General features: G+C 39.6%; 1 protein-coding gene across 1 annotated transcript; it reads right to left on the bottom strand.

Annotated features, from left to right (window-relative positions):
- Positions 1-354: 354 nt before the first annotated feature.
- On the bottom strand, positions 355-25,825 carry CCDC150 (coiled-coil domain containing 150). Its single transcript, XM_068969018.1, has 11 exons — positions 25,502-25,825; positions 18,037-18,165; positions 16,835-17,004; positions 15,686-15,779; positions 12,505-12,674; positions 11,474-11,600; positions 5,710-5,778; positions 5,459-5,620; positions 4,329-4,415; positions 754-873; positions 355-468 (listed from the first exon to the last, which is right to left on the bottom strand). Exons 1-11 carry the CDS (start codon positions 25,823-25,825, stop codon positions 355-357), a joined length of 1,566 nt encoding a protein of 521 aa, XP_068825119.1.
- Positions 25,826-27,941: the final 2,116 nt, after the last annotated feature.

Genomic DNA, 27,941 nt, shown 5'->3' with positions numbered 1-27,941 from the left:
ATGTTAGACTAGAACATTTCACTGAAAGTCTATCATCCATACCTCATTAAATGCTTTTTGATGAAATTTACTTAGGAAAAACAGCCAAATATCATGCAAAAACATCTCCTATCATAAAACACATGAATATAAATTTATTGGGTGGAAAATAGGGAAAGGGACAAAAAAGATGGGATGGTTCTGAATTGATATTGAATAATTCATAAAAGGACAAACTTAGGTCCAAAATCCTCAGCCCACATCAAAGACTTCATGTTCTGATGACTGTGGAAACAGGCAAGCCCTAGTTGCTGGACTCAGGCAATCAGGATGATGAAGCTGTTCTAAGTTGAAGAAGCTGCTCTGTCAAGGACATCACTTTCTCTCTTGTTCAGAGTGGCACTTCTTGGGCACAAGTCTATTTCGTTTATTCTCCCATCGATGCAGAGCAGACTGGTTTGACATGCTGTTGTGCCTTTTATCTTGGTCCTGTTGGAAAGAACACACACCCCAAACTGTTCAAAACAACTGCAGAGCTGAGGACCTATATTGTCTTTATGAAGATTTTTTTTTTCATAAATATAGGTGGTTCTAATCTAGACAGCATGGGAGAAGTAGAACTTTTAAGAAAGAAATTCAGTTCATTGGTTTTCTAAGCAGTACTGTAAAGAAATCTACAATTTAGTGGAGCAAGTAACTGGATGAAGAGATAACTTGTGTAATTAGAAATCTGAGAAGAAACAAATCCAGAATTGCTTAAGACAAATATCCTACCTCTTCCTGCCACTTGTCTTCCCGGGGAAGCCTCTGCAACCGGTTTTTGGTCAGCTCAAGTTGTAGACCGTCAAATCTGCACTTAAACCAGCGGTGAGCTTCTTCTAGGTTAGCTGTTATCTGAATGCACAAATGTTATTAAAAATTACAATAAAGAAACAATTGTAAGTTTTTTTGTGTGCTACTTTGACTCTTTTTACACTGTATAATGTAAAAACTTTATTTCCCCCCAAGTGGGTTTCACATTAGTGTGAAAGTTTTCTTACTATAGCCAGTTTGAGAGACTTTTTACCTAGCTATTAAAGACTCACATTCTGACTGCATGGTCTTTGCCACCTATTTGCATGTACACATCCTCCTATAGATGAGAGAATTATTTTAGAATGTGAAGTTAAAGAATACATGCAGCCCTGCATTAATAAAATATTGTTAATATTTCCTGGATGTGAAGTGAGGTGAGAGAGGACTCAAGTTAAGGCAGGCGTGAAAGTGTCAGATGGCACTGAAAATTAACGTGGTGGTGTGAACCACATTCAGAATTTGAGTTCTGTTCTCTAAGACTAAATACTTCTCCAGAGTCCCTAAACTATAAAGATTAGATTTTTTCTGCTGTGTTTTATGAAAGTAATAGAATAGATTAGCAAGAACACTGGAGTAGCTTAGTGTAAATTGTACTCTTTATTTCCTTTATCAAAATATCTTATACTTTAGTCCCTAAGCACAAACTTCCAAATTATCTTTGTTAGTCTTGAAAACAGTCCCTCTACTAGTCTGCCTTTGAAGATGATCTGGAATCAGTTTCACTTACTTGACAAATATCTGATTGCCTATATGTGCCTGGCACTCCACTAAGTATTTGGGATATTCTAATATTTTGAACATGGAGCCAACAGGCTTTTACATAAAGGCTGCTTCAAAATGGCTCTACAACATACCCTCTAGAATAAAAAGTAAAATGACTAACTTCCCTCTCTTGATTATTTATGTTTCATAGACAGCATTTTCATGTTTTGACTCAGTTCTCAGAGAGTAGTATATTTCTCTCTTGCTTGAGAAGGCAAATTTGAGAGCAGAGGCTTCATCTGGCTTGTTCACCCTCTAATCTCCAGCACCTAGCACAGCCATGTAACAGGTCCTCAAATCTGTGCTGTAATGTACCTGTCTCATATTAACTAGGGCACAGTGTGGGTACAAGTGTGAGATAAGAGAACAGAGCTCCCCTTGTCTTTAATTCTTAGAAAGCCACAAAGCTAAGCGTTCTCCAGTCTGTGCATCCTGATGGTAGACACCTCTCCCACCCAAACGAAACCCCACTTTTCTCCGGCACTCTATCAGAAGTGGAGGGAATGATACTTGTAATGGCATCATACATTATATTTCCTCTTGTATGGTGAATGAGAAGGGAGCTAACGTACATTCAAACTTACTCCGAGCCATCTATCAGAGTAACAATGGTAGGTAACAACTTCCTGCTACAGATGTGGTAACTGATGAGTTAAACAATGTAAATGTAACTTAGGCATAGTAAGTGTCACAGCTGGCAAACTCACAACAGGAGTCCATAATCCGTTTAATAAACCATTCTGAAAGTCATACTGTCATGTAATTTAATGGCTATAAAAGGGACAAGCTAGCAGCAATGTCACTGTGCTACCTTTAGCCAAAGAATCTCTTCCCTTATCTGGATAATGAGGGGTAGTCGTGGTAGACTAATAATTTCGGAGATCTTTTCCAGTTCTAAAAAATGTAGGATTTTACAAATAGCTCCTATAAATCAACAACAAAAAACCCAACTGAAAAGTGGGTTTTTGTTTTGTAGACATTTCTACAAAGAAGACATACAGATGGCCAGTAGGCACATGAAAAGATGCACAATATTGCTAATTATTAGAGAAATGCAAATCAAAACTACAAGAAGATACTACGTCACATTGGTCAGAATGGCCATCATTAAAAAGTCGATAAATAACAAATCCTGGTGAGGGTGTGGAGAAAAGGGAACCCACTTACACTGTTCGTGGGAACGCACACTGGTGCAGCCACTACGGGAACAGTATGCAGGATCCTGAAAAAATCAGAGTTACCACATGATCCAGCAATCCTTCTCCTGGGCATACACCTGGACAAAACTATAATCCCAAATGACACATGCACCCCTATGGTCATAGCAGCACTACGCACAGGAGCCAAGACGTGGAAACAACCTAAATGTCCATCGGTAGCCAAACAGATACAGAAGATACGGTCCACATACACAGTGGAGCATTACTCATCCATAAGAAAGAATTAAATAATGCCATTGGCAGCAACACAGATGGACCTAGAGATTATCATACCAAGCGAAGTAAGTCTGAAAGAAAAAAACACCATATGATAGCACTTATATATGAAATCCAAAATATGACAGAAATGAACATATCTATGAAACAGACTCACAGACATAGAGAACAAATTTGTGGTTACCACGGGGGAAGAAAGTCAGGGAGGGAAAGATTCAGAGTTTGGAATTAGCAGATACAAACTAGTATACACAGGATGGATAAACAACAGGGCCCTACTGTATAGTACAGAAAACTAAAGTCAATATTCTGTGATAAATCACAATGAAAAAGAATATATGTATAACAGAAGCACTCTGCTACATAGCAGAAATGAACACAGTTATAAATCAGCTGTATTTTAATAAAATTTTTTTAAATTATGATTTTAAGTACCTTCAAAAAGGCCTATTTAAGAGAAATCAAATTCACAAATTAATAAGGTCTACTTTATATTTCTAGTTATTGGTGGTAAAGTGTTTCTACTTTTATTCAGTTCAGTTCAGTTCAGTCGCTCAGTCGTGTCCGACTCTTTGCGACCCCATGAATCGCAGCACGCCAGGCCTCTCTGTCCATCACCAACTCCTGGAGTTCACCCAAACTCATGTGCATCGAGTTGGTGACGCCATCCAGCCATCTCATCCTCTGTTGTCCCCTTCTCCTCCTGCCCCCAATCCCTCCCAGCATCAGAGTCTTTTCCAGTGAGTCAACTCTTCGCATGAGGTGGCCAAAGTACTGGAGTTTCAGCCTCAGCATCAGTCCTTCCAATGAACACCCAGGACTGGTCTCCTTTAGGATGGACTGGTTGGCTCTCCTTGCAGTCCAAGGGACTCTCAAGAGTCTTCTCCAACACCACAGTTCAAAAGCATCATCGCTCAGCTTTCTTCACAGTCCAACTCTCACATCCATACATGACCACTGGAAAAACCATAGCCTTGACTAGACGGACCTTTGTTGGCAAAGTAATGTCTCTGCTTTTGTGTCAAACAATAATCACTAAAATCCAAACACATGCTGGTTTTCCCTTATATCTAGTGGTAGGGACTTGGACTATCAAGTTAATATCAGTATTTCAGTATTCTATGATCACTCATCAAGACACAGAATCTTAATCTAAAACTATTTGCTCTTTACAACATGTCAGAGGCAATAGTCAATAATGTATTGGTTCTTGCCTTTTGCACTTCTGACAACTGTATTAATGGAGGATTTTACAGAGACTTTTGTGTTTCAGGGTCATTCGTGTGTCTGGCTCACCTGCTCTGATTCCACACTGGCTTCTTTCAGCTTATTCTCTGTCGCCTCTTTACATTTCTTTAGGTGTCTGATAGTTTCTTCCAATTCCTGAAAATGTGATACAAAGATTTTTACAAACTCCCAATGTGCCATATATGGGAGAAAAACCTTCAGTATTGTAATAAGACAAACCAAATTATGAAAGTATGATGGGATACTTTCTAATACCAGGTGCTACCAGACTGCAAGCTAAAAACTTGTTTTCAGTTTAATTGACTGTATACACATTTGTACATGATGAAAGATATTGATTTACTGATTCTCCTGAGGAAAGGTGATTAACACTTCTTTCTAGAACTGAGGGAATAATATTCGTAGCAGACAATCTCTGTTGGAAGGCAAGAGCTTGATGCCCTCCTGAAGTCCCTTTTCAGGAATAAAATATGCTTTTCATTTGGTTGGGGATAGGCAAAAGTCCTGTAATGGCAACAGACAGAGAGATCTGAGCTATGGGAAGAACCAAGGAGTCTAAAGTTTCTGAAAGACTATGAAATTCGAAGTCCTACTCAGTAACTAGTACTTTGCATACGTGAGCCTTCACTTCAGTTCAGTTCAGTCGCTCAGTCGTGTCCTGACTCTTTGCGACCCCATGAATCGCAGCACGCCAGGCCTCCCTGTCCATCACCAACTCCCAGAGTTCACTCAGACTCACGTCCATCGAGTCAGTGATGCCATCCAGCCATCTCATCCTCTGTCGTCCCCTTCTCTTCCTGCCCCCAATCCCTCCCTCAATGAAACTAACCCATGCCCGAGGGGCAACCCAAGACGGGCGAGTCATGGTGGAGAGGTCTGACAGAATGTGTTCCACTGGAGAAGGGAATGGCAAACCACTTCAGTATTCTCGCCTTGAGAACCCCATGAACTTAGCTTTTCTTTAAAAATGAGTTTTTTACATTGAAAATGACAATGAGGTGCCATATTCAAAGCTACAGGCTTCTTCCTAGATATGATTCTGAGGTCTTAGCTAAGATGAACAACTTGGAAATTTGTTTTCTTCTCTAGAGCCTAGAAAAGCAATATGCCCTAATGCTGGGTTCAGCACATGGCACTTGCTGGTCATCTCTGAGAGGAATCCTAGGAAGCCTTTTCACCTGGCACCGATTCTCCAGCTCCTGCCTCAGCTTCCGCTCGGCCTCAAGGCGCAGCTCTTGCTGTTTATTCCGTGCTGAGGTATCATACTGGCTCCTGGCCAAGAGCTGCATCTCCTTCTGCAGGTTAGTCATTTCAGATACAAATTTCTGGATACTTAGTGACTGTAGGGCACAAAGAGGGAGATGGTTGGCGAACCTGCCCAAGTTTGGGATTTTATATGAATGGTAAACAGTGTGTGGACATCATCTACCTGTTCGTAGTTTTTTTTCTGATACTGATCCTTAATTAGCTCCATTTGCCTCAATTCTGTTTCTATTTGCTGAAAGTAAATGTGGAAATAACATAGAAAGATAATCAGTGGAAAAAAGGGCTTGCTTTTTTTGCCTATAGGATGACAGAAAGAATCCCACATGCAACCCAGTTTTATCAGTTCTTGCTGGGTCTTCTTCCATCCAGCCCACTGACCCCAAGAGAGCCAAGTCCTATACAATCACTGCGGGAGAGACAGCTAGGAGCCAGGATGGGACACTGGCAGCTAATGAGCAGCCAAACATTCACACAGCAGTATCTTTGCCAGAAAAAAGGAGAGTACCCATCCCCTTCAAGGCAGTCTGCCCACGTCCCAGGTGTAGCTATAATCCCAGAGATGACAGGGCGGTGTTAGAGCTCTGAGACCATCTTCCTCCAACACCACTGCCTGCCTGGGTCCTCATCGATACTAGGAGGTGAGGGGAAACAGGGTTTCTCAGACAACCTTCATCCTCTCTACGTTCTGAGTATTATTCGCCTTGGCGGACAAGTGGAGCTTAATTTGGGCCCTTTGATTCTTTATTTTCTCCTTGCTGCTGTTCAGTAGCTTTTCCAGCTCTGTAACTTTCTGCCGCAGCTCTCGGTTAGTCCGGGACACTTCCACTGATCTGAAGTTGGCTTCATCAAGGGCTTTCTTCATCTGTGGGACACAAAGGGAAAATGAGAACATTTTAACCTTCCATTCAGTAAGAGGAGGTTATGTTTAGCTGTGTCCCTATATTTTTTTCTCCTTGGACTATCCTTTTAAAAAGTAGGTTTAGGTAAGGCAGTACCTCAGATATGCAGATGACACCACCCTTATGGCAGAAAGTGAAGAGGAGCTAAAAAGCCTCTTGATGAAAGTAAAAGTGGAGAGTGAAAAAGCTGGCTTAAAGCTCAACATTCAGAAAACGAAGATCATGGCATCTGGTCCCATCACTTCATGGGAAATAGATGGGGAAATAGTGGAAATAGTGTCAGATTTTATTTTGGGGGGCTCCAAAATCACTGCAGATGAAATTAAAAGACGCTTCCTCATTGGAAGAAAAGTTATGACCAACCTAGACTGCATATTCAAAAGCAGAGACATTACTTTGCCGACTAAGGTCCATCTAGTCAAGGCTATGGTTTTTCCTGTGGTCATGTATGGATGTGAGAGTTGGACTGTGAAGAAGGCTGAGCACCGAAGAATTGATGCTTTGAACTGTGGTGTTGGAGAAGACTCTTGAGAGTCCCTTGGATTGCAAGGAGATCCAACCAGTCCATTCTGAAGGAGATCAGCCCTGGAATTTCTTTGGAAGGAATGATGCTAAAGCTGAAACTCCAGTACTTTGGCCACCTCATGTGAAGAGTTGACTATTGGAAAAGAGTCTGATGCTGGGAGGGATTGGGGGCAGGAGGAGAAGGGGACGATAGAGGATGAGATGGCTGGATGGCATCACTGACTTGATAGATGTGAGTCTGAGTGAACTCTGGAAGTTGGTGAAGGACAGGGAGAACTGGTGTGCTGCGATTCACGGGGTCGCAAAGAGTCGGACATGACTGAGCGACTGAACTGAACTGAAGAGATTTGTGGAGAAACACTCTCAGTGATTTAACACTAAAAAACACAATCTTTCTTAGAACACATAAGCAATATAAATATATGTTCATCATATATTAAGAGCTTGGCTTTTGTATCAGACACTTTGAATCTCAACTTCACCAGTCACTAGTCAAGTAATTTCAGATAATATCCGTAAACCTTGGGTTCATCGCTGGAGAACTGTGTGAATAGGCTACCTCATAGGAGTCATGTAACAGTAAAACAAGGCAGAAAAAGAATATAGAGCCTGACACACATTAATTGCTGTGATCATTACCATGCTTTAAAGCTTTTTTTTTTTTTTTTTAAGATTAAGCTCATCTCTGTCACTTGTGATGTCATGTTTGGAGAAGTGAAATAAATTATATCGTAGCTTCTGTAATGAGCTTCCTTGGTAGCTCAGCTGGTAAAGAATCTGCCTGCAATGTGGGAGACCTGGATTTGATCCCTGGGTTGGGAAGATCCCCTGGAGGAGGGCATGGCAACCCACCCCAGCATTCTTGCCTGGAGAATCCCCATGGACAGAGGAGCCTGGTGGGCTGCAGTCCCTGGGGCAGCAAAGAGCAGGACATGACTGAGTGACTAAGCACACATGTAAATACGTATCAGCTACTGAGTATTACATGCATTCATTTTTAATTAGAATATATATATATTTATTATTACCTTTCTGTTGAGGTTTAGTTGATTTATAATATTTTTAGGTATATGAGTGATTAAAATATAATTATACTCCAGTTATAATTTTTTTAGACTATACTCTAGCTATATTCCATGTGCTGTGTAATATACCCTTATAGCTTATTTATTTTACATAATAATTTGTACTTACTGCTTTTAGAAATTTTAGGAAACTTGTCTTATGGTAAAATAACCGTGATTATTAATAAAAAAACAATGTGCAACAGGCCCCAAACAAAATGACCTATGCTAAGCCCTATTGTCACCAAACTTAATTAGTTTTGGCTCTCCCAGAAATGGACTCTCAAACCAGTCAATCAGGAATCATCTGATCAGCATTAGTTGGGTAATCTGCCTGGTAGACACCTGCCATCCACTAAAGGAAGTAAGTTTGCTGTAACCCATCTACTTTTTTGCCTAGTTTAACTATCTTGTCCCTGCTCCCTTCTGCCTATAAGAGTCTTCCATTTTGTACAACTCCTCGGAGTGCCTTCTACTGCAATCAATGGCATAATGTCCAATTCAAACAGATTTTTGTTCAAATAAACTCTTAATTTTATTATGCCTCAATTTATCTTTTAACATTACTTAAATCATTTGACAGAGTTCCTCTCCTCCTCTTGGATCCTTGAATTTTTAGGAAGAAGTACCTAAAAAGTTACCACTTGATTTTTAGGAAGAGGAGGCGGCTGAGAAGGGAGAAGATAGGAAGGTGGTATTTTCTACCGCTGGTAAGTGTTTAACATGTCAAAGAAAGAACCAAAATAAAGTTACCTTTTCTCTTTATACTAGCTCATTCCTTCAGCTCCTGAATTCACACTATAGTGTTAGTCTTTTATCGCTCAACCAAATTTCTGTTAGACATTCCACCATTACCTCAATCATAACTTTGTCAAAACTGAGTAAGCCTTAAAAACTATCACTTACTTTGTGCTTATGTTCAGTTCAGTTCAGTCGCTCAGTTGTGTCCGACTCTTTGCGACCCCATGAATCGCAGCAAACCAGGCCTCCCTGTCTACCTACTCCCAGAGTTCACCCAAACTCATGTCCATCGAATTGGTGATGCCATCCAGCCATCTCATCCTCTGTCGTCCCCTTCTCCTCCTGCCCCTGACCCCTCCCAGTGTCAGAGTCTTTTCCAGTGAGTCAACTCTTCGCATGAGGTGGCCAAAATATTGGAGTTTAAGCTTCAGCATCATTCCCTCCAAAGAACACCCAGGGCTGATCTCCTTCAGAATGGACTGGTTGGATCTCCTTGCAGTCCAAGGGACTCTCAAGAGTCTTCTCCAACACCACAGTTCAAAAGCATTAATTCTTCGGCGCTCAGCTTTCTTCACAGTCCAACTCTCGCATCCATACATGACCACTGGAAAAACCATAGCCTTGACTAGATGGACCTTTGTTGGCAAAGTAATGTCTCTGCTTTTGAATATGCAGTCTAGGTTGGTCATAACTTTTCTTCCAAGGAGTAAGCGTCTTTTAATTTCATGGCTGCAGTCACCATCTGCAGTGATTTTGGAGCCCCCCAAAATAAAATCTGACACTGTTTCCACTGTTTCCCCATCTATTTCCCATGAAGTGATTGGAGCAGATGCCATGATCTTAGTAATTACTTTTCATATATTTTCCAATTTAATCCTCTAAACCACCTTGGAAAGTAGTTGTGATGATTTCCATTTTATGATCAAGGAAACATTCAGAAGTTCCATTTTATGATCAAGGAAACAGACTCAAAAGTTCAGTCATCTGCACAGATAGTAAATTACCACATTGCTTTCAAGAGGCAGAGCCGAGGCACTTAAACAGCACACCCTGATGCCACCTCTGTGGCTAACTGCTCAAGACAGCACACTCATACTACTGTTCTTTGGTCTCCTGCACAAGTTCACGATCTTCACTGATTCCTGTTAAAAGGGTTTAAACTAAGTATTCTGAACAACTATCTCTGATTAAAGGTATATTTAATTTCAGTGTCCATTTTTGTTTCTCACAGAAATTATTTTTATTATAATATTTACACAGTGCTTTTGCAACTTACAAAGTACCATATAAAAAGTTGAATCTGATTTTTGTGACTGCTCCTTGTAAACTGCAAAGCAATGCACTCAATCTGGCAAAATACAGACCAGCCACTCCACTAAGTCTTGGAATTATTTTTATTACTCCCTCCCCTTTGCTTATGATACATTTTGTGTATGTTTTTCTATTAAAAATGGCTTTTTTATTTAATTATTCTCTACTTTCAACAGAACCGCTTTTCTTGGCCCTAATCATCCAAAGCTTGAAGTAACTGCTCTAGTTCCCATGAGCCTCCATGTTTCTGGTTTATCTTCATTATTACTTACTTTCCACTGCCAACAGACTAACCTACTTAAAACTGTGCTTACATCCTTCTCAGAAACCTACAGTGCTTTACTTTTACCTAACAGTTTCCAGCCAATATTCTGGTAGTTAAGACCGTCTACCAGCTGGTTTCCTCTAGGCTAGCCCTTCTTTCCAGAGAAGGCAATGGCACCCCACTCCAGTACTCTTGCCTGGAAAATCCCATGGACAGAGGAGCCTGGTAGGCTGCAGTCCATGGGGTCGCTAAGAGTTGGACACGACTGAGCGACTTCACTTTGACTTTTCACTTTATGCATTGGAGAAGGAGATGGCAACCCACTCCAGTATTCTTGCCTGGAGAATCCTAGAGACGGGGGAGCCTGGTGGGCTGCCTTCTATGTGGTCGCACAGAGTTGGACACAACTGAAGTGACTTAGCAGCAGCAGCAGCAGCAGCAGCAGCCCTTCTTTCTCAGAAATTTCCTAGTCTCTGCTTTAATCAAGACAGGTAAATGCTTTTGCTTTGCTCACATACGCTGTTTGTTTTTCATTTGGTTATCCTCTTACATAGCGTGTCCTATCCCTGCAAGCTCTGCCAGTCTCAGTACTGTACTTTGGTCAAGCTTCCCTCCTCCTCCTATCACCCAGCCAGCCTAAAACAAACTTTCCCTTACTCTGCATTCATTTAAAATTGTACATAGCTTCTAAATATCAGAGAGTCTTCTGACGTCTTCCCTACTTGTCTCATGTAACAGTGGAGGTGACAAATAAGGGGTCATTTAGTATAGACCACGTCTTCTACTGTTTTTAGATAGGCCTTTCAGGAGAAGGTAGGTGCATGATGGATGCTAGTGAAGTGGACTGAGGAGACAGGTGACTTGCTATCTGTCTAGCAGATGGCAGTCTCCTCCCTTCTCCTTACCACTCAAGTTACTATTCTCCAAGGGGAAGACTATCATCAAGGTATTCCTTCACTGGGCAGATAACTGTATATCAAACAGCTTACAGCTGCATCCCACTTGCTGGTGAAAGGAGAATTAGAAGCGCTGAAGAACAACTGCAGCCATTCTCAGGAATCCTCCAGCTGGCAACCACCTAGAGGAAGGATGTCATGTGTCTTTTGTCGTGTGCCTCCATACCTCAGTCACCTCCCGCTGTGCTGCCTTCTTGGCAGTTTCTCTCTCAATTTGAAACTGCTTTCTTAGAGCATCTATGCGTTCAGCATGCAATTCTGCTTCTATTTTGGATTCTTCACTCATCCGTTCTCTGTTTTGAAAAAGAGAGATGTTAAAGCACCTTTAGAAAGCATCTTAGGCAGTATGATTTACAACTGAGCAGATCAGTCACCATGTAAAATCACTGATCTGGAACTCATTAACAGAAAGAAAAATAAGCATTTACCTACAGCCTTAAAAAACAAAGTCATTAATATAAAGAGATCCACCCTTAAGAGTGAAAACACATATTCTTTTAACCAATACTGAATAGTCCAGAGCCAGCAGCATTTCACCAGAATATACAATTTGTACAGATTACAAACATGAAAAATACCCTCTTAGCTTTAGCTTATATAAACATGCTCTGCTATATCAATATGTTCACTACCTGAAAGCAATAAAGATCTATGGGCATAATATATTTCCCTTGGGTATAAACTTTCATGGGATGTTGTTAATATCTAAATCATATCTGCCTAGATACAGTTTAAGAAAAAAACTCTAGTGGCTTGACTTGAATTAGAAGGATTTGAGCTAACTAATCTCAGGGCAAGATGGAAAACAATTAATGGTCGAGCATCTGCTTAAATGGAATTATCCCACTCCTGGAGGGGTTATTTCCATCCAGGCTTCTGTTGTTCCTTTTCCAAATCATGCCTTGGAAGGATACATAAGCTTCTGATAGAAAAGGTTTGGCAAAAATGTGTATGTGTCCCTCCCGAATTGGTTTAACCTTCATATACAGAAGATTAACAGCAGATGAGGGAAGAGCTGAAGAGGAGCGTATCCCAGCCAGCATCCTCTGCTGTTTAGCTACGCCTGTCTCCTTCACGTGGTTCTGCAGGAGGACCAGGTCAAAGTAGGGAAAAACCTTTAACTGGTTTATGTGAATGAGCCAGACTTACTCTCCCAGAGGCTCTTCCCTAATTTCACCGTGACTATACTGCTCTTACTTAAAGGTTTCCAAATTCTGTCGCTCAAGTTCTTTGCTTTCCAATTTCTCTTGAACATGGTCAAGCTTTGTTTGTAGGTGGTTATTTGTCTGGAGAGCTTGCTCCAGGCTCATAGCCAGTTTCCTGTTGTCTTCTCTAGCTACATCTAGAGCTTTCTGCAGAGGTTCCATCTGAAAGAGAAGATTGATTTTAATCTTGTTGTTCTACTGTAAAAGATACTAGAAGTACATAACACTGTATATTCCCTCTTTAAACTTTGAAACAATAATTATTTGGAACCAGAAACAAAGACTCCAGATGCCTGGGATATGTATGTGAGAACTTATTACAGACAGTGCTTAGCAGACTCTTAGAAGGTGATGGGAAGGGTATGCTCCGCTGGTCACCAGAGTGTTTTTGAAAACAGAACCAACTTATTTATCCTAATTTCTAAAATTTTAAATTAGTTAAATTCCCCTTTTTGATTCTTTAACCTCACTGCCTACAGAGATAAGAACTGGCAACTGCTCCTTGTATATTTCTCTAGAAAAAGCTTATTCATAATGAAATATCCCTATGTATTTAACAAGTGTGCATATGTGTAGATACATATTTATATATGTATATACCTATGAACTTACATATATATGTATATACCTATGGCTTCCCTGGTGGCTCAGAGGTTAAAGCGTCTGCCTCCAATGTGGGAGACCCAGGTTCGATCCCTGGGTCAGGAAGATCCCCTGGAGAAGGAAATGGCAACCCACTCCAGTATTCTTGCTTGGAGAATCCCATGGATGGAGAAGCCTGGTTGGCTACAGTCCACAGGGTCGCAAAGGGTCAAATACGACTGAGCGAGTTCACATTCACATACCTATAACGCATCTGTTTCCTTATTTAGTAGGACTACCCTACTTCTAACTGAAGTTATGTTATTTTCTAACCCCTTTAACATTTGCAATCCCTTATGCAAATCAAGACCATCCCCATGGAAAACAAATGCAAAAAAGCAAAATGGCTGTCTGGGGAGGCCTTACAAATAGCTGTGAAAAGAAGAGAGGTGAAAAGCAAACGAGAAAAGGAAAGATATAAGCATCTGAATGCAGAGTTCCAAAGAATAGCAAGAAGAGATAAGAAAGCCTTCTTCGGCGATCAATGCAAAGAAATAGAGGAAAACAACAGAATGGGAAACACTAGAGATCTCTTCAAGAAAAGTAGAGATACCAAGGGAACATTTCATGCAAAGATGGGCTCGATAAAGGACAGAAATGGTCTGGACCTAACAGAAGCAGAAGATATTAAGAAGAGGTGGCAAGAATACACAGAAGAACTGTACAAAAAAGATCTTCATGACCCAGATAATCATGATGATGTGATCACTAATCTAGAGCCAGACATCTTGGAATGTGAAGTCAAGCGGGCCTTAGAAAGCATCACTATGAACAAAGCTAGTGGAGGTGATGGAATTCCAGTTGAGCTGTTTCAAATCCTGAAAGATGATGCTGTGAAAGTGCTGCATTCAATATGCCAGCAAATTGGGAAAACTCAGCAGTGGCCACAGGACTGGAAAAGGTCAGTTTTCATTCCAATTCCAAAGAAAGGCAATGCCAAAGAATGCTCAAACTACCGCACAATTGCATTCATCTCACATGCTAGTAAAGTAATGCTCAAAATTCTCCAAGCCAGACTTCAGCAATACGTGAACCGTGGACTCCCTGATTTCAAGCTGGTTTTAGAAACGGCAGAGGAACCAGAAATCAAATTGCGAACATCCGCTGGATCATGGAAAAAGCAAGAGAGTTCCAGAAAAACATCTATTTCTGCTTTACTGACTATGCCAAAGCCTTTGACTGTGTAGATCACAATAAACTGTGGAAAATTCTGAAAGAGATGGGAATATCAGACCACCTAACCTGCCTCTTGAGAAACCTGTATGCAGGTCAGGAAGCAACAGTTAGAACTGGACATGGAACAACAGACTGATTCCAAATAGGAAAAGGAGTATGTCAAGGCTGTATATTGTCACCCTGCTTATTTAATTTATATGCAGAGTACATCTGAGAAACGCTGGACTGGAAGAAACACAAGCTGGAATCAAGATAGCTGGGAGAAATATCAATAACCTCAGATATGCAGATGACACCACCCTTATAGCAGAAAGTGAAGAGGAGCTAAAAAAGCCTCTTGATGAAAGTGAAAGTCAAGAGTGAAAAAGTTGGCTTAAAGCTCAACATTCAGAAAACGAAGATCACGGCATCTGGTCCCATCACTTCATGGGAGATAGATGGAGAAACAGTAGAAACAGTGTCAGACTTTATTTTTTTGGGCTCCAAAATCACTGCAGATGGTGATTGCAGCCATGAAATTAAAAGACGCTTACTCCTTGGAAGAAAACTTATGACCAACCTAGATAGTATATTCAAAAGCAGAGACATTACTTTGCCGACTAAGGTCCGCCTAGTCAAGGCTATGGTTTTTCCTATGGTGTATGTATGGATGTGAGAGTTGGACTGTGAAGAAGGCTGAGAGCCGAAGAATTGATGCGTTTGAACTGTGGTGTTGGAGAAGACTCTTGAGTGTCCCTTGGACTGCAAGGAGATCCAACCAGTCCATTCTGAGGGAGATCAACCCTGGGTGTTCTTTGGAAGGAATGATGCTAAGGTTGAAACTCCGGTACTTTGGCCACCTCATGCGAAGAGTTGACTCATTGGAGAAGACTCTGATGCTGGGAGGGGTTGGGGGCAGGAGGAGAAGGGGACAACCCAGAATGAGACAGCTGGATGGCATCACGGACTCAATGGACATGAGTCTGAGTGAACTCCGGGAAATGGTGATGGACAGGGAGGCCTGGCGTGCTGCGATTCATGGGGTCGCAAAGAGTTGGACACGACTGAGCGACTGAACTGAACTGAACTGAACTTTAACATTTGCAATCCCTTATGCATTAACATATGAAAAGAATGTAGACCATATAAGACAAAAAGAATTAGGCATAATTATGGTCCTGGTTTGCTAAACGACTCTCTGGAAGATTATAAACCAGTTTCCCATTTGGGAATACGTATTGTTCAAAACTCAGACTTGAATGGGAAGGAAATTTACGTGATTATTTTCCTCCATTTTTCCAAAACAGTGATATCCCAATAAAAAAAAGAAAAAAAAAAACCACTAACATTATCATCTATAAACACCTGGCTTCTACCTCACTGTTGTGCTGGGCATCCACGACAAGCATTCTGGCCTGCCACTGGTCCACTTCTGCTTCCAGCTTCTGTACCCGCTGTTGATTTAGAGCCCTAAAGATGGAGAGCACAGAGAAAGTGACCTCTTTCTAGAAATGGAAAGAACCATCTAGCAATGATACCACTGGGATGTACAGGGCACTCTTCCAGGAAGCCGAAATGGCATTAGGTCATGGGCTACAGAATATCTGAGAGCTGGCAGGTGATAAATCTGCAGCCTCAGCGTCAGAGTAAGAGACTAATTCTCCTGGGGATTAAAAATTTGTCCCATCTCTATGATTCAATTTTGCTTGGTATATTAAACTATCAGTACATGTTACTGACTAAGTTAAAAGCTGGCAATTTTATACTCTCTCTATATGTATATCACTGGCACAAAAATGTATCACCTCTAGATGGACTGGCTTACTCTTGAGACTTCTGCTTTTTACCTAGAATTTTACTGTGAACAGTAAACTGTTTTTTAATACCATCCCCTTGATTTAAGTTCAGAGGTAACACTGATTCCTAACGTAAAAAAAAAAAATTAGCATGATGAAGAATATGAAAGTCACTAATTCTCCCTTAACACAGAGGCAATATGTACCAGTAATATATTATACTTAGAGGCCTTATTAAACTCAAACCATTTGTTCATTAACCTAAACAGGAAATGTGCATGTAATTTTTGAAACATTCAAAGGAGTTTTCTTATAGCTGAAAGCAGTTCTCAGAATGATTCCTCTAAAATAATTTATTAAATAGTATACTAATAAATGGATAATTAATTCAAAATAAAGTAGATGCCTGGCTTTAATAATCTTGACCATTACTATTCTGTAGACCCAAGGGCAGGTTTAAATGGTGTAAAAAACAGCAAGGACAAGACAGCATTTATCACATGAATTGCTGGAATACATATTCATTTATACCACTACAAAATATGTGAATTTTTGGATATCATTTTTATAATTCCAGATTCTCCCAAATTTGCTAATTCTTTAAATACCATTTTACTACTTTTTTCACAAAGGAAGTAACATAAAGTGACTGTTTCTTGATCACACACTGTTCCTTACTACAATACAGCAGAAAAATACAAGTACAAAGACAAAAACAATCTCTGGTACCTTTCTTTCTTGAGGCCTGCAATCTCTGAATCCCTCCGGCCAAGCTCTATCTGCACTTTTTCCAGAGCACCTTGCATCTTACTGTGAGAAGCCAACACATTCTCCAACATGATTGTCACTTTGCAGTTGTCTTCTTTGGCTTCTGCCAGTTGTCGCTGAAAGTTTCCCACCTAACAGAAGACGAAATAAGACAGTGTTTTGATCCAGTCTGGTTATTCTGCTGCTGCTGAGTCCTGTGACTGCTAGAAGAGTATCGAAACCAGGTCTGGTACAATGCTAAGAGGATTAAGTGTGTGTGTATATATAAATATATATTTTTTCTTTTTTAACCAAAGCAGTTTTAAATAAACAAGAGAATATAAAATTCTTCTTAAATTCATTTACAATTCCACAGAGATTTTCCGTAGATAGGTGTGAGGTATGCTTCTACTATGTTTTATTTTTAGTTAGAGGATAATTGCTTTAAAGTATATTTTATTTTTATTTTGTTTATTAAGTTATTCTGACTTTGAGAAAAAGAAAACTAGACCCAGATCCTATGGCTCCAGTGAAAAACTCTGCAGTGCTTCCTGACTATTGTCATATCCCAGCACACACATCAGTATTAACCAGACATAAAGACCGACAACTTCTTGGATCTCGAGGTAGTCCCAGGGTGGCCCATACAGGCCCTGCTCAGCTAATCTTATCATGGGCTCAGAAGAAGATAACACCTCCGAAGCCCATCAGAATTATCTGAGGGAAAAAAGAACATAAGGGAGAGTGGGAGCCGCTGAAGAATGGTGTAAGTCATAGCCCTCTTCAGAGGGGAAGGAGTCTGGGATGAGACCTCTCCTCCTACAGAGAACACACACTATTAAGCAGAAAGCATTTGGTGATTTAACACAGAATCATAACAATGTTTTATCACATTAATAAGACATAAGTAGGTGGTTATTATTACCAAGGTCAGATGTGTTTCAACAAAAAAAGTACTTTTGACTAAGAAAGAAAAAAAACACATTGTGAGTTAAATCTATTTTTAAGGGAAGTATTTTAAAGTTTTTCTAAAGTTATCTTTCCTTTAGAAAAGAAAATTCTCATCTGATCAATCTTCTTTTTTTTTTAAACTAAAGGTAACAAGAAATGAAAGAATGTGGCTCATGAAAATTTCAGAAGAGCTTCATGTCAGTTAAAGAGTTCACAAAGGGGTGATGTCTTGCCTTCTTGTTCTCCCTGTCCTCCAGAGTTTTAAGGTCCCCTTTCAACTTCTGACTCTCTTTCAGGGCTGCATCACGACCCTTCACTGCTTGTGAAAGCTCCGCTTCATTCTTTTCAAGAAGAGATTTCACCTTAGCAGAAAGAAAGAAACGATAATAAATGACTTTCTTAAAGCACAATCAATCAGCAGTTAGAATGTCCTGTGCTTAGTTGCTCAATCTTGTCTGACTCTTTACGATCCCATCGACTGTTAGCCTGCCAGGCTACTCTGTCCATGGGGATTCTCCAGGCTAGAATACTAGAGTGGGTAGCTACTTCCTTCTCTAGGGGATCTTCCCAACCCAGGGATTAAACTCAGACCTACTGTATTGCAAGTGGATTCTTTACCATCTGAGCCATAAGGGAAGCTCTGGTTAGAATAAGACATAGCAATTTAGAAGCCAAATTTAAAATGTTTAATTAAATATGCTTATCTATAACTGCAAAAAAAAAAAAAAACTAGCTCTAGTAGCTGTTTTTCCCCTTAAAACTACAAAGGAAAATAAATCTGTTAATATATACGTGCAAATCTCTAATATATATGTCAATATGAAAGGCCTGGAATGAGGGATATGGGAGATAAGACTATGATTATGATGGCTATTATACGGCACAAGGAACTCTTCTCAATACTCTGTAATGACCTATATGGGAAAAGAGTGGATATATGTATAACTGACTCACTTTGCTTACACCAGAAACTAACATTATACTGTAAATAAACTATATACCAATAAAAACTTAAAAATACTAAAAAAAAACCAAAACACAAAAAACCCTCTGATGGTAAGATGAAAACTGGGGGAGAAATTGGTTATCACAGAATTTGAAAATATGATGTAAATTAACAAAGTACATAATAAAAGCAGGTAAGTATCAAATAGTATCAAGAAAAGTTATAAAAGTGTTCTAAATAGTGTTCTAATCCTAATTAAAAGTATTACAATTTTACACCCCTGAAACACTTTCGGTGTATCTATACAATCATTTCAGATTATCATACTATCTTAAATACTACTCTTAAAAAAAAAAAGATTTTATCTTAAAATAATTGACTCACAGGATGTCACAAAATTAGTGACAGTCCCACGCACTCTTCACCCTGTTTCTAATAATGACATCTTTACGTCTTCACAATCTTACATGATTGTTAATCAGATTAACTGGACTACAAAAGTTAGTTTTCACCATTTTTTTAACCTGCATTCACCTGTGTATGCACACATACATATAACTATGTAATCTGATCCCATGCACATATTCTGGTGACCACCACCACAGTCAAGATACAGAACTGCTCCACTGCCACAAAGAACTCACTTGTATTATTTCTTTGTGTTCATGTCCTCCCCAAATCCATTCCATGTTCCTTGGCAACCACTAACTTGTTATCTATCTTTATTGTTTTTGTCATTTCAAGAATGTCATTTTAAATACTTCAAAATAATTACTTATACAAAAATTAACATTTTTATTTTTATTTTTTATATTTTATTATTTATTTATTTATTTCTGTTTTTTTTAATTTTTATTTTTACTTTATTTTACTTTACAATACTGTATTGGTTTTGTCGTACATTGACATGAATCCACCACGGGTGTATACATGCGTTCCCAAACATGAACCCCCCTCCCACCTCCCTCCCCATAACATCCCTCTGGGTCATCCCTGTGCACCAGCCCCAAGCATGCTGTATCCTGCATCGGACATAGACTGGCGATTCGATTCTTACATGATAGTATACATGTTAAAAACAGCCATACTGGGATATAGCTGACATACAGTAAGCTGTGTACATTTAACATGTACAATTTTGAAATATGTATCAGTTCAGTTCAGTTCAGTCGCTCAGTCGTGTCTGACTCTTTGCAGCCCCATGAATCGCAGCACACCAGGCCTCCCTGTCCATCACCAACTCCCGGAGTTCACTCAGACTCACGTCCATTGAGTCGGTGATGCCATCCAGCCATTTCATCCTCGGTTGTCCCCTTCTCCTCCTGCCCCCAATCCCTCCCAGCATCAGAGTCTTTTCCAACGAGTCAACTCTTTTCATGAGGTGGCCAAAGTACTGGAGTTTCAACTTTAGCATCATTCCTTCCAAAGAAATCCCAGCATTGATCTCCTTTAGAATGGACTGGTTGGATCTCCTTGCAGTCCAAGGGACCCTCAAGAGTCTTCTCCAACACCACAGTTCAAAAGCATCAATTCTTCGGCGCTCAGCCTTCTTCACAGTCCAACTCTCACATCCATACATGACCACTGGAAAAACCATAGCCTTGACTAGATGGACCTTAGTCGGCAAAGTAATGTCTCTGAAATATATATAAACTCTTAAAATCATGACAATAATGAACAATTTCCATTACCCGGAACTTCCCCTATGCCTTTTTAGTAATCAAACCGTTTTTTCTCCCTGTTCCTACATGTCCACGCAAGGCCTCCACTGACCTATTTTCTGTCACAATAAATTCATTTTTATTTCCTAGAATTTTATATAAATGAGGTATTTTATGTACAGTAAGTCCCCTACATACAAATGAGTTCTGTTCTAAGAACGTGCTCATAAGTTCAATTTGTTCTTAAGTCTGTTAGTCTTGGTACCCAACTAACACAACCAGCTATGTAGTACTGTACTTTAATAGGTTTATAACACTTTTCAGACAATACATAAAAAACAAGCAAACAAAAAACACTATTAACCTTACAGTATAGTACCTTGAAAAGTACAGCAGTACAACAGCTGGCATACAGGGGCTGACTGGCATCAAGTGAACAGGTGAGAACTGATTGGAAGAGGGAATGGAGGTGGGAGATGGTTAAGAGTTGAAGGATCATCAGCAAGAGGAGACTGAGGGCACACTGCAATTTCGCTCATGCCAGACACTGATGGCACAAGTTCTGGTTACTTGCTAGATTCATTTCCAGCTACCCTCTTGAAAAAATGACCCAGTGACATCTGGGTAGTGTTAGTCCCTCAGTCGTTTCTAACTTTTTGTGATCCCATGGACTGTAGCCCGGCAGGCTCCTCTTTTCATGGGATTCTTCAGGCAAGAATACTGGAGTGGGCTGCCACTCCCTTCTCCTGAGGATCTTACTGACCCAGGGATTGAACCAAGGTCTCCTGCATTGTAGGCAGATTCTTTACTGTCTGAGCTACAGGGTCGTATAGCTCTTCGGCAGCACTGGACTCTTTGGTAGCACAGCCATGAAATTAAAAGATGCTTACTCCTTGGAAGGAAAGTTATGACCAACTTAGATAGCATATTAAAAAGCAAGGACATTACTTTGCCAACAAAGGTCCTTCTAGTCAAAGTTATGGTTTTTCCAGTGGTCATGTATGGATGTGAGAGATGGACTGTGAAGAAAGCTGAGCGCCGAAGAATTGATGCTTTTGAACTGTGGTGTTGGAGGAGACTCTTGAGAGTCCCTTGGACTGCAAGGAGATCCAACCAGTCCTTCCTAAAGGAAATCAGTTCTGAATATTCATTGGAAGGACTGATGCCGAAGCTGCTACTCCAATACTTTGGCCACCTCATGAGAAGAGTTGACTCATTGGAAAAGACCCTGATGCTGGGAAAGACCAAAGACAGGAGGAGAAGGGGATGACAGAGGATGAAATGGTTGGATGACATCACCGACTCAATGGACATGAGTTTGTGTAAACTCCAGGAGTTGGTGACGGACAGGAGGCCTGGCATGCTGTAGTCCATGGGGTCGCAAAGAGTTGGACATGACTGAGCAACTGAACTGAACTGGACTGTATTCTGAACAGCTGATGCAGACTTCCAGTACCAGTCTACATTCGAATCCTGTGCCACCTCAAATAGAACTAACCTTCATGACTGGACACGTGAATGCAAGTTTGAAAGTTCACAACTTGAAGGTTCATATGTAGAGGATGTACTGTACTCATTTTTGAATGGCTTGTTTTATTCAGCACGGTTAAGATTCACTCAATCTTCTGCATGTATCAACAGTTCTTCCTCCCTGTTGCTGAACAGTATTCTGCTAGACACTGGAGTTGTTCCAGTTTTCTGTTCTGTTCAGTCACTCACTCGTGTCCAACTCTTTGCAGCCCTACGGACTGCAGTATGCCAGGCTTCCCTGTCCTTCACCATCTCCTGGAGCTTGCTCAAACTTATGTCCATTAAGTCAGTGATGCCATCCAACCATCTCATCCTCTGTCATTCCCTTCTCCTACCTTCAATCTTTCCCAAAATCAGGGTCTTTTCCAACGAGTCGGCTCTTCACTCAGGTGGCCAAAGTATTGAAGCTTCAACATCAGTCCTTCTAATGAACATTCAGGGTTGATAACCTTTAGGATTGACTGGTTTGATCTCCTTGCTGCCCAAGGGACTCTCAAGAGTCACAGTTCGAAGGCATCAATTCTTTGGCATTCAGCCTTTCTTATTGTCCAGCTTTCACATCTGTACATGACTACTGGAAAAAACATAACTTTGGCTGTATGGACCTTTGTCAGCAAAGTAATGTCTCTGCTTTTTAATATGCTGTCTAGGTTTGTCATAGCTTTTCTTCCAAGGAGAAAGCATCTTTTAATTTCATGGCTGCAGTCACCATCCGTAGTGATTCGGGAGACCAAGAAAATAAAGTCTTTCACTGTTTCCCCATCTATTTGCCATGAAGTGATAGTTTTAAGCTATTACAAACAGAACTGCTTTGAGTAGTTGTATACAAATCTTTGTGTAGATATAAACTTTCATTTATCTTTGGTAAATACATAGGGGTGGAAGAGATAGGTCATATGGTAGTAATTTGTTTCATTTGAAAAAAAATTGGCTGCACCAGGTCTTAGTTGTGGCATGTGGGATCTAGTTCCCCAACCAGGGATGGAACCCAGCACCCCTGCATTGGAATTGCAGAATCTTAGTCATTGGACCACCAGTGAAGTCCCCTGTTTCACTTTTAAAGAAACCACCAAACTATTTTCCAAAATGGTTGATTTTACACTCCCTTCAACAATGTATGAGAGCTCCTCCATATCTCCACTAACACTCGGTACAATCAGTTTTTCAATTTTAAACATTCTAATAGTATGTGGTGGGCTTCCCAGGTGGCACTAGTGGTAAAGAATCCGCCTGCTAAGGCAGGAGACGCAAGAGATGTGGATTGATCCCTGGGTCCAGAAGATCCCCCGGAGGTGAAAGTGTTAGTCGCTCAGTTGTGTCTGACTCTCTGTGAGTCCATAGACTGTAGCCCGCACCAGGCTCTTCTGTCCATAGAATTCTCCAGGCAAGAGTACTGGAGTGGACCGCCATTTCCTTCTTCAGGGGATCTTCTCAATCCAGGGATCAAACCTGGGTCTCTCACGTTACAGGCAGATTCTTTACTGTCTGGTAACCCATTCCAGTATTCTTGCCTGGAAAATTCCATGGGCAGAGAAGCCTGGAGCGCTATAGTTCATGGGGTCATAATCAGTCGGACATGACTGAACACAAACACACAACAGTGTGAGGCAGTATCTCACTGCGTGTTAATTTGCATTTCCCTAATGCCTGATGTTTAACATCTTTTCAAATTCTTACTTATATCCATGTATCTTTTTAGTGAAATATATGTTCAAATACTTTGCCTCTTCTTTTTCCAAATTGTTTCCTTCTGAGTTTTGTGATTTTAATAAATTCTGGAGACAAAACTTTCATCACATATGTGATTTGCAGTTGTTTCTTCTCCCAGCCTGTAATTTATCTCATTTTCTTAACAATGTCTTTGAAGAGCATAAGCCGTCATTTCTCTCTCTTTTTTCTTTATGGATCATGCTTTTGATGTCAAATCTAAGAAATCTTTGTGTAATTCCAGATTATAAAGCTTTCTTCCAATGTTTTCTTCTGGAAGTTTTATAGTTTTAGGTTTTACCTTTAGGGCTCTCATCCATTTTGAGATAATTTTTATATACGGTAAGAGGTACAGATCAAAGGTATTTTGGGTTTTGTTTTTGCATGTGATATACAATTGCTTAAGCACCGCTTGCTGAAAAGACCATCCTTTGTCCACTTTTGCTTTGGCTGGGAGATTTTTCACTGTATCCTTTTGATACAGTGAAAAATCTCCCAGCCACCCAGTCTCCTTTCTTGAAAATAACATTGCCAATTTATTATAATTCATTTTAGAGATACTCTTTGCAAAGGTGAACACATATTTATATATTCTTCATCCTCCCAACCCTTTTGCACACAAATAGTGAAATATTTTGTACACTCTTCTGAACCTTGTTTTAACCTATGTTATGATTAAGATATTTATATATTGTATATTTAAATATTTAAAGATATTTATATATCTTATGTATCTGAAGATATATATATAAAATATATATTTATATATCTTAATACATCTTATATATTGTGTTTGTGTGTGCTAAGTCCCTTCAGTCATGTCCAACTCTTTGCGACCCCATTGACTAGGCCACCAGGCTCCTCTGTGAAAAAGTGAAAGTGTTAGTCACTCAATTCTGGTTTTTTTGTGTTGCAACCCCATGGATTGTGCCTGCCAGGCTCCTCTGTCCATGGGATTCTCCAGGCAAGAATACTGGACTGGGTATAGCCATTCCCTTCTCCAGGGGAACTTCCCAACCCAGGGATCAGAATCAGGGATTGAATCTAGGTCTCCTGCATTGTAGGCAGATTCTTTACCATCTGAGCCACCAGGGAAGCCCAAGAAATAAACGTAAACAAAGCCAAATTGTCCTTTGTGGGAGGAGGGCACTCCAAACATCAACAAAGAATGCCTTTTCCCCATATCTCCCTCAATATTATACTTCCCTATAACTTTTAACTTGTAACATTTAAAATACTTTTTCTGTAGGGATCCAAGCATAGTACAGAAATGCTAACTTAGACGTTCTGAAAATCTATTGAATGGGAAAAGTACATTAGAAGAACATAGTGTTTACAGTTTTACCAGTGTTTATATAAATTTGAAAAGGCCGCTAGCCAAAGTACTTAATAAAAGTATCTAAACATCAGTTAACTCTAAGACAAGTTATAGTACTTTCTGTTTTTAAATAGGAAACAAAGATAGGTGCTCTAGTAAGTTTTTTGGGCGAAATATATGCCAGCATCCAAGATATTAGGGCTCCTATTTATGTACTTCTACTATTTAAAATCAACCTTTATCCACACATTTTACTGTAAATGTTAAGATTATTAACATACTAATTTTTAAGAAATAGAAAATTAGATTTAAAAAATCTCAATGGTTAGTGTTAAGCCAAATTGGACATTTCTGTGTCCAAAAGTATGAGATAGCTAGAATGATGGTTTCAATCTACATTAGTCTATCCTGTTTGTGAAGAAGCTTGTTTCCTTGTTAGTATGCACATCTCTAAACTTTATCTCTCTAGATGTTACTACTTTTCTTCATTGTTGTATAAATCTGAAATTTCTTTATGATTTCTGGTCTTCACTTACCGAATCTCGATTAAGAAAATTTGGTGACTCATCATTTATTAATGGTCTTGAGGCAAGAATGTCTATTTTACCTTCTAGTCTTCCCTCCATGGTTTTAATGGCATTCAAGAGAGTCTTTAGAGAGATCCTAGAGTCTCCAATCTCCTGAGAAGACCTCACAGAAGTCAGGGTAGGTGCAAAGGTCACATGGCGCGTGGGGTTTGGCACAACACTGGGCAAACCTGAGGAAATTCGTTCCTTTACGCTGTTTACAGGAGGCCTATAGCTTTCAAGGAATTTAGAAGAAGCAGGCCTCTCTGGAGATTTCCTTCTTCTTGGAGGCATCACCAATTGAGAAAAACAAATCAACTAAACCTAGGATTATTTTTCAATAAGTGCCCCGTTTACTATGAGAAACAACACAATGTTCTAAACAAAGCTGTGATGGAAAATATACTTAAAAATGTGTTCCTTTGCTTTCAGAATGAAAAAAAATAACCAGAATGAAGTATGTCCTAGTGAAGAAAGAAAGCGAATCTAATGAAGCCCCCTTTTCCGGTGTAGTCAGATGGTTAGAACGCTAGCAGCATTCCATCTGAAGATACATTCTAGTTCCTTGGTTACCAGAGGTATAACATACACAAGTGTTATAGACACAAACATTACACAAGCTAACACTGAGTGTTAAGAATTAAAAATAAACAGATAATGTGGTAAATTGTAAATCAATGAAATGAATCACTTTTTTTTTACTAACACATATTCCTGGATTGTTTTCTTCACTTAATGTTTTATATACCTTATTTGTCTAATTTTCTCTTCATCTGTTAAAGTATTATGTGACTTATGAAAGGTTTTCAGTCTCAAGAGCCACCATGTTGACAAGTAAGCACCTCCACTACTAATACCTCTTTCAAGTGCGCTGTTGTGGGTCGTGCTGGCACCAAGTTCTGTCTTTGCCTATAACTAAAAAAATCAGATACTTGTTCCTCGCATCTGCCAAAAGTTTTAAGGCTCACATCAAAAAAACCCACTTCTTCTATGAAAAACATGATTCATGATGCTTTCATCATAACAACGCTCCCTAAGGATGCTCCCATTACAATATATTTTGTTTCCAAAAGCCGTAATCTTCTATAATAAAATCTACTGAGTACATTCCTAATCCTCCAGTTAGAGCATAAGCAAGCTGAATGTCCCAATCCTGATTCTGGCATCTTTCTGAAATCCTCTAGGATTAAGTGGAACTTTGTACATAGAGGGTGTCTTAAAAAATGTTTGTTAAATGGAGTACAGTGAGAGAATATTCATCCTCCTGGGATTGTATGGTAAGGTGGGGAGAAAGGCCTGTTTCTTAAAAGCTAATGAAAACATAAAAGCAATCTGTTTTGTAGCTATTAATCACACCTGAGCATATTTGCCTTCTAGTGCCTTATTCAACTTGCGTAGATGATCATTCTGTGAACTTGTTTCAGTAAGAGAATGCAGTTGTTCTTCTAGCTGCTTAACTTTTGTCTAGAGGAAAAAAACAGAAGAGCAATAAAATAAGCCTTGCTGATGAAATAGATAGATATATACACTTTAAAAAGTTAAAAAAAAAAAGCCAAGAATTTTTTGGAAAAAAAAAATCACAGCAAATTCTTAAGAAAGCAAGCCTACATTTTTCAATGATTCTATGTCAACTAAAATAGTTACTTCAACAAATAAAAGTAGGCTGTAGCCATATACAAGTACTGAGATAACTCATTTGGTTTATGGCACTTATGGAAACTCCAAATTAACACAGTTCATGAACATGACAGTGAGAGTTTGTGGGCAATGTATTTTCGTATCTATTTTAAAGGAATTGTGGTATCTAGCACTCTGAAACCTTTCTGAGTACAAATAATTAGAATTGTCACTATGTAAGAAGGAGACAGAATTTTGTGTTTTACCAACAGAGAATTACAAAAGCTGAATTAACAGAATTCTTATAGGCTGAATTATATTTGAAAATGAACTCATGAAGCTGACTATTCATATCTTTAAAGATGATGATTATTTGGGGGAATGTGCATGCTAAGTTGTTCCAGTATTGTCCAACTCTTTGGGATCTTATGGACCTCCACCAGGCTCCTCTATCCATGGGATTCTCCATAAGAATACTGGAGTGGGTTGCCATTTTCTCCTCCAAGGGGATCTTTCCAACCCAAAGACTGAATGCTAGTCTCTTACTTCTCCTGCATTGGCAGGCAGGTTCTTTAACCACTAAGTGCCACCTGGGAAGCCCCATTTGGGGAAATGAATCATCATTATTTACGTACAAATCTCCAAATTGTGTATTTCTCTATATTTTCTTCCTCTTATTTCCAATCCTTTCATGCAAATAACATTACTGAGCCTATCTCTGAATCAGAAAAAGTTTCATCCAAAATTTTAAATAAACTTCTTTCTCTCTTAGAATCTTTTATTTCCCACATGT

Source organism: Capricornis sumatraensis, chromosome 3 (genome assembly GCF_032405125.1).
Source record: "Capricornis sumatraensis isolate serow.1 chromosome 3, serow.2, whole genome shotgun sequence".
NCBI lineage: Eukaryota > Metazoa > Chordata > Mammalia > Artiodactyla > Bovidae > Capricornis > Capricornis sumatraensis.
The sequence above is the reverse complement of the archived record's forward strand: the minus strand, read 5'-3'. Positions and strand labels throughout refer to the sequence as shown.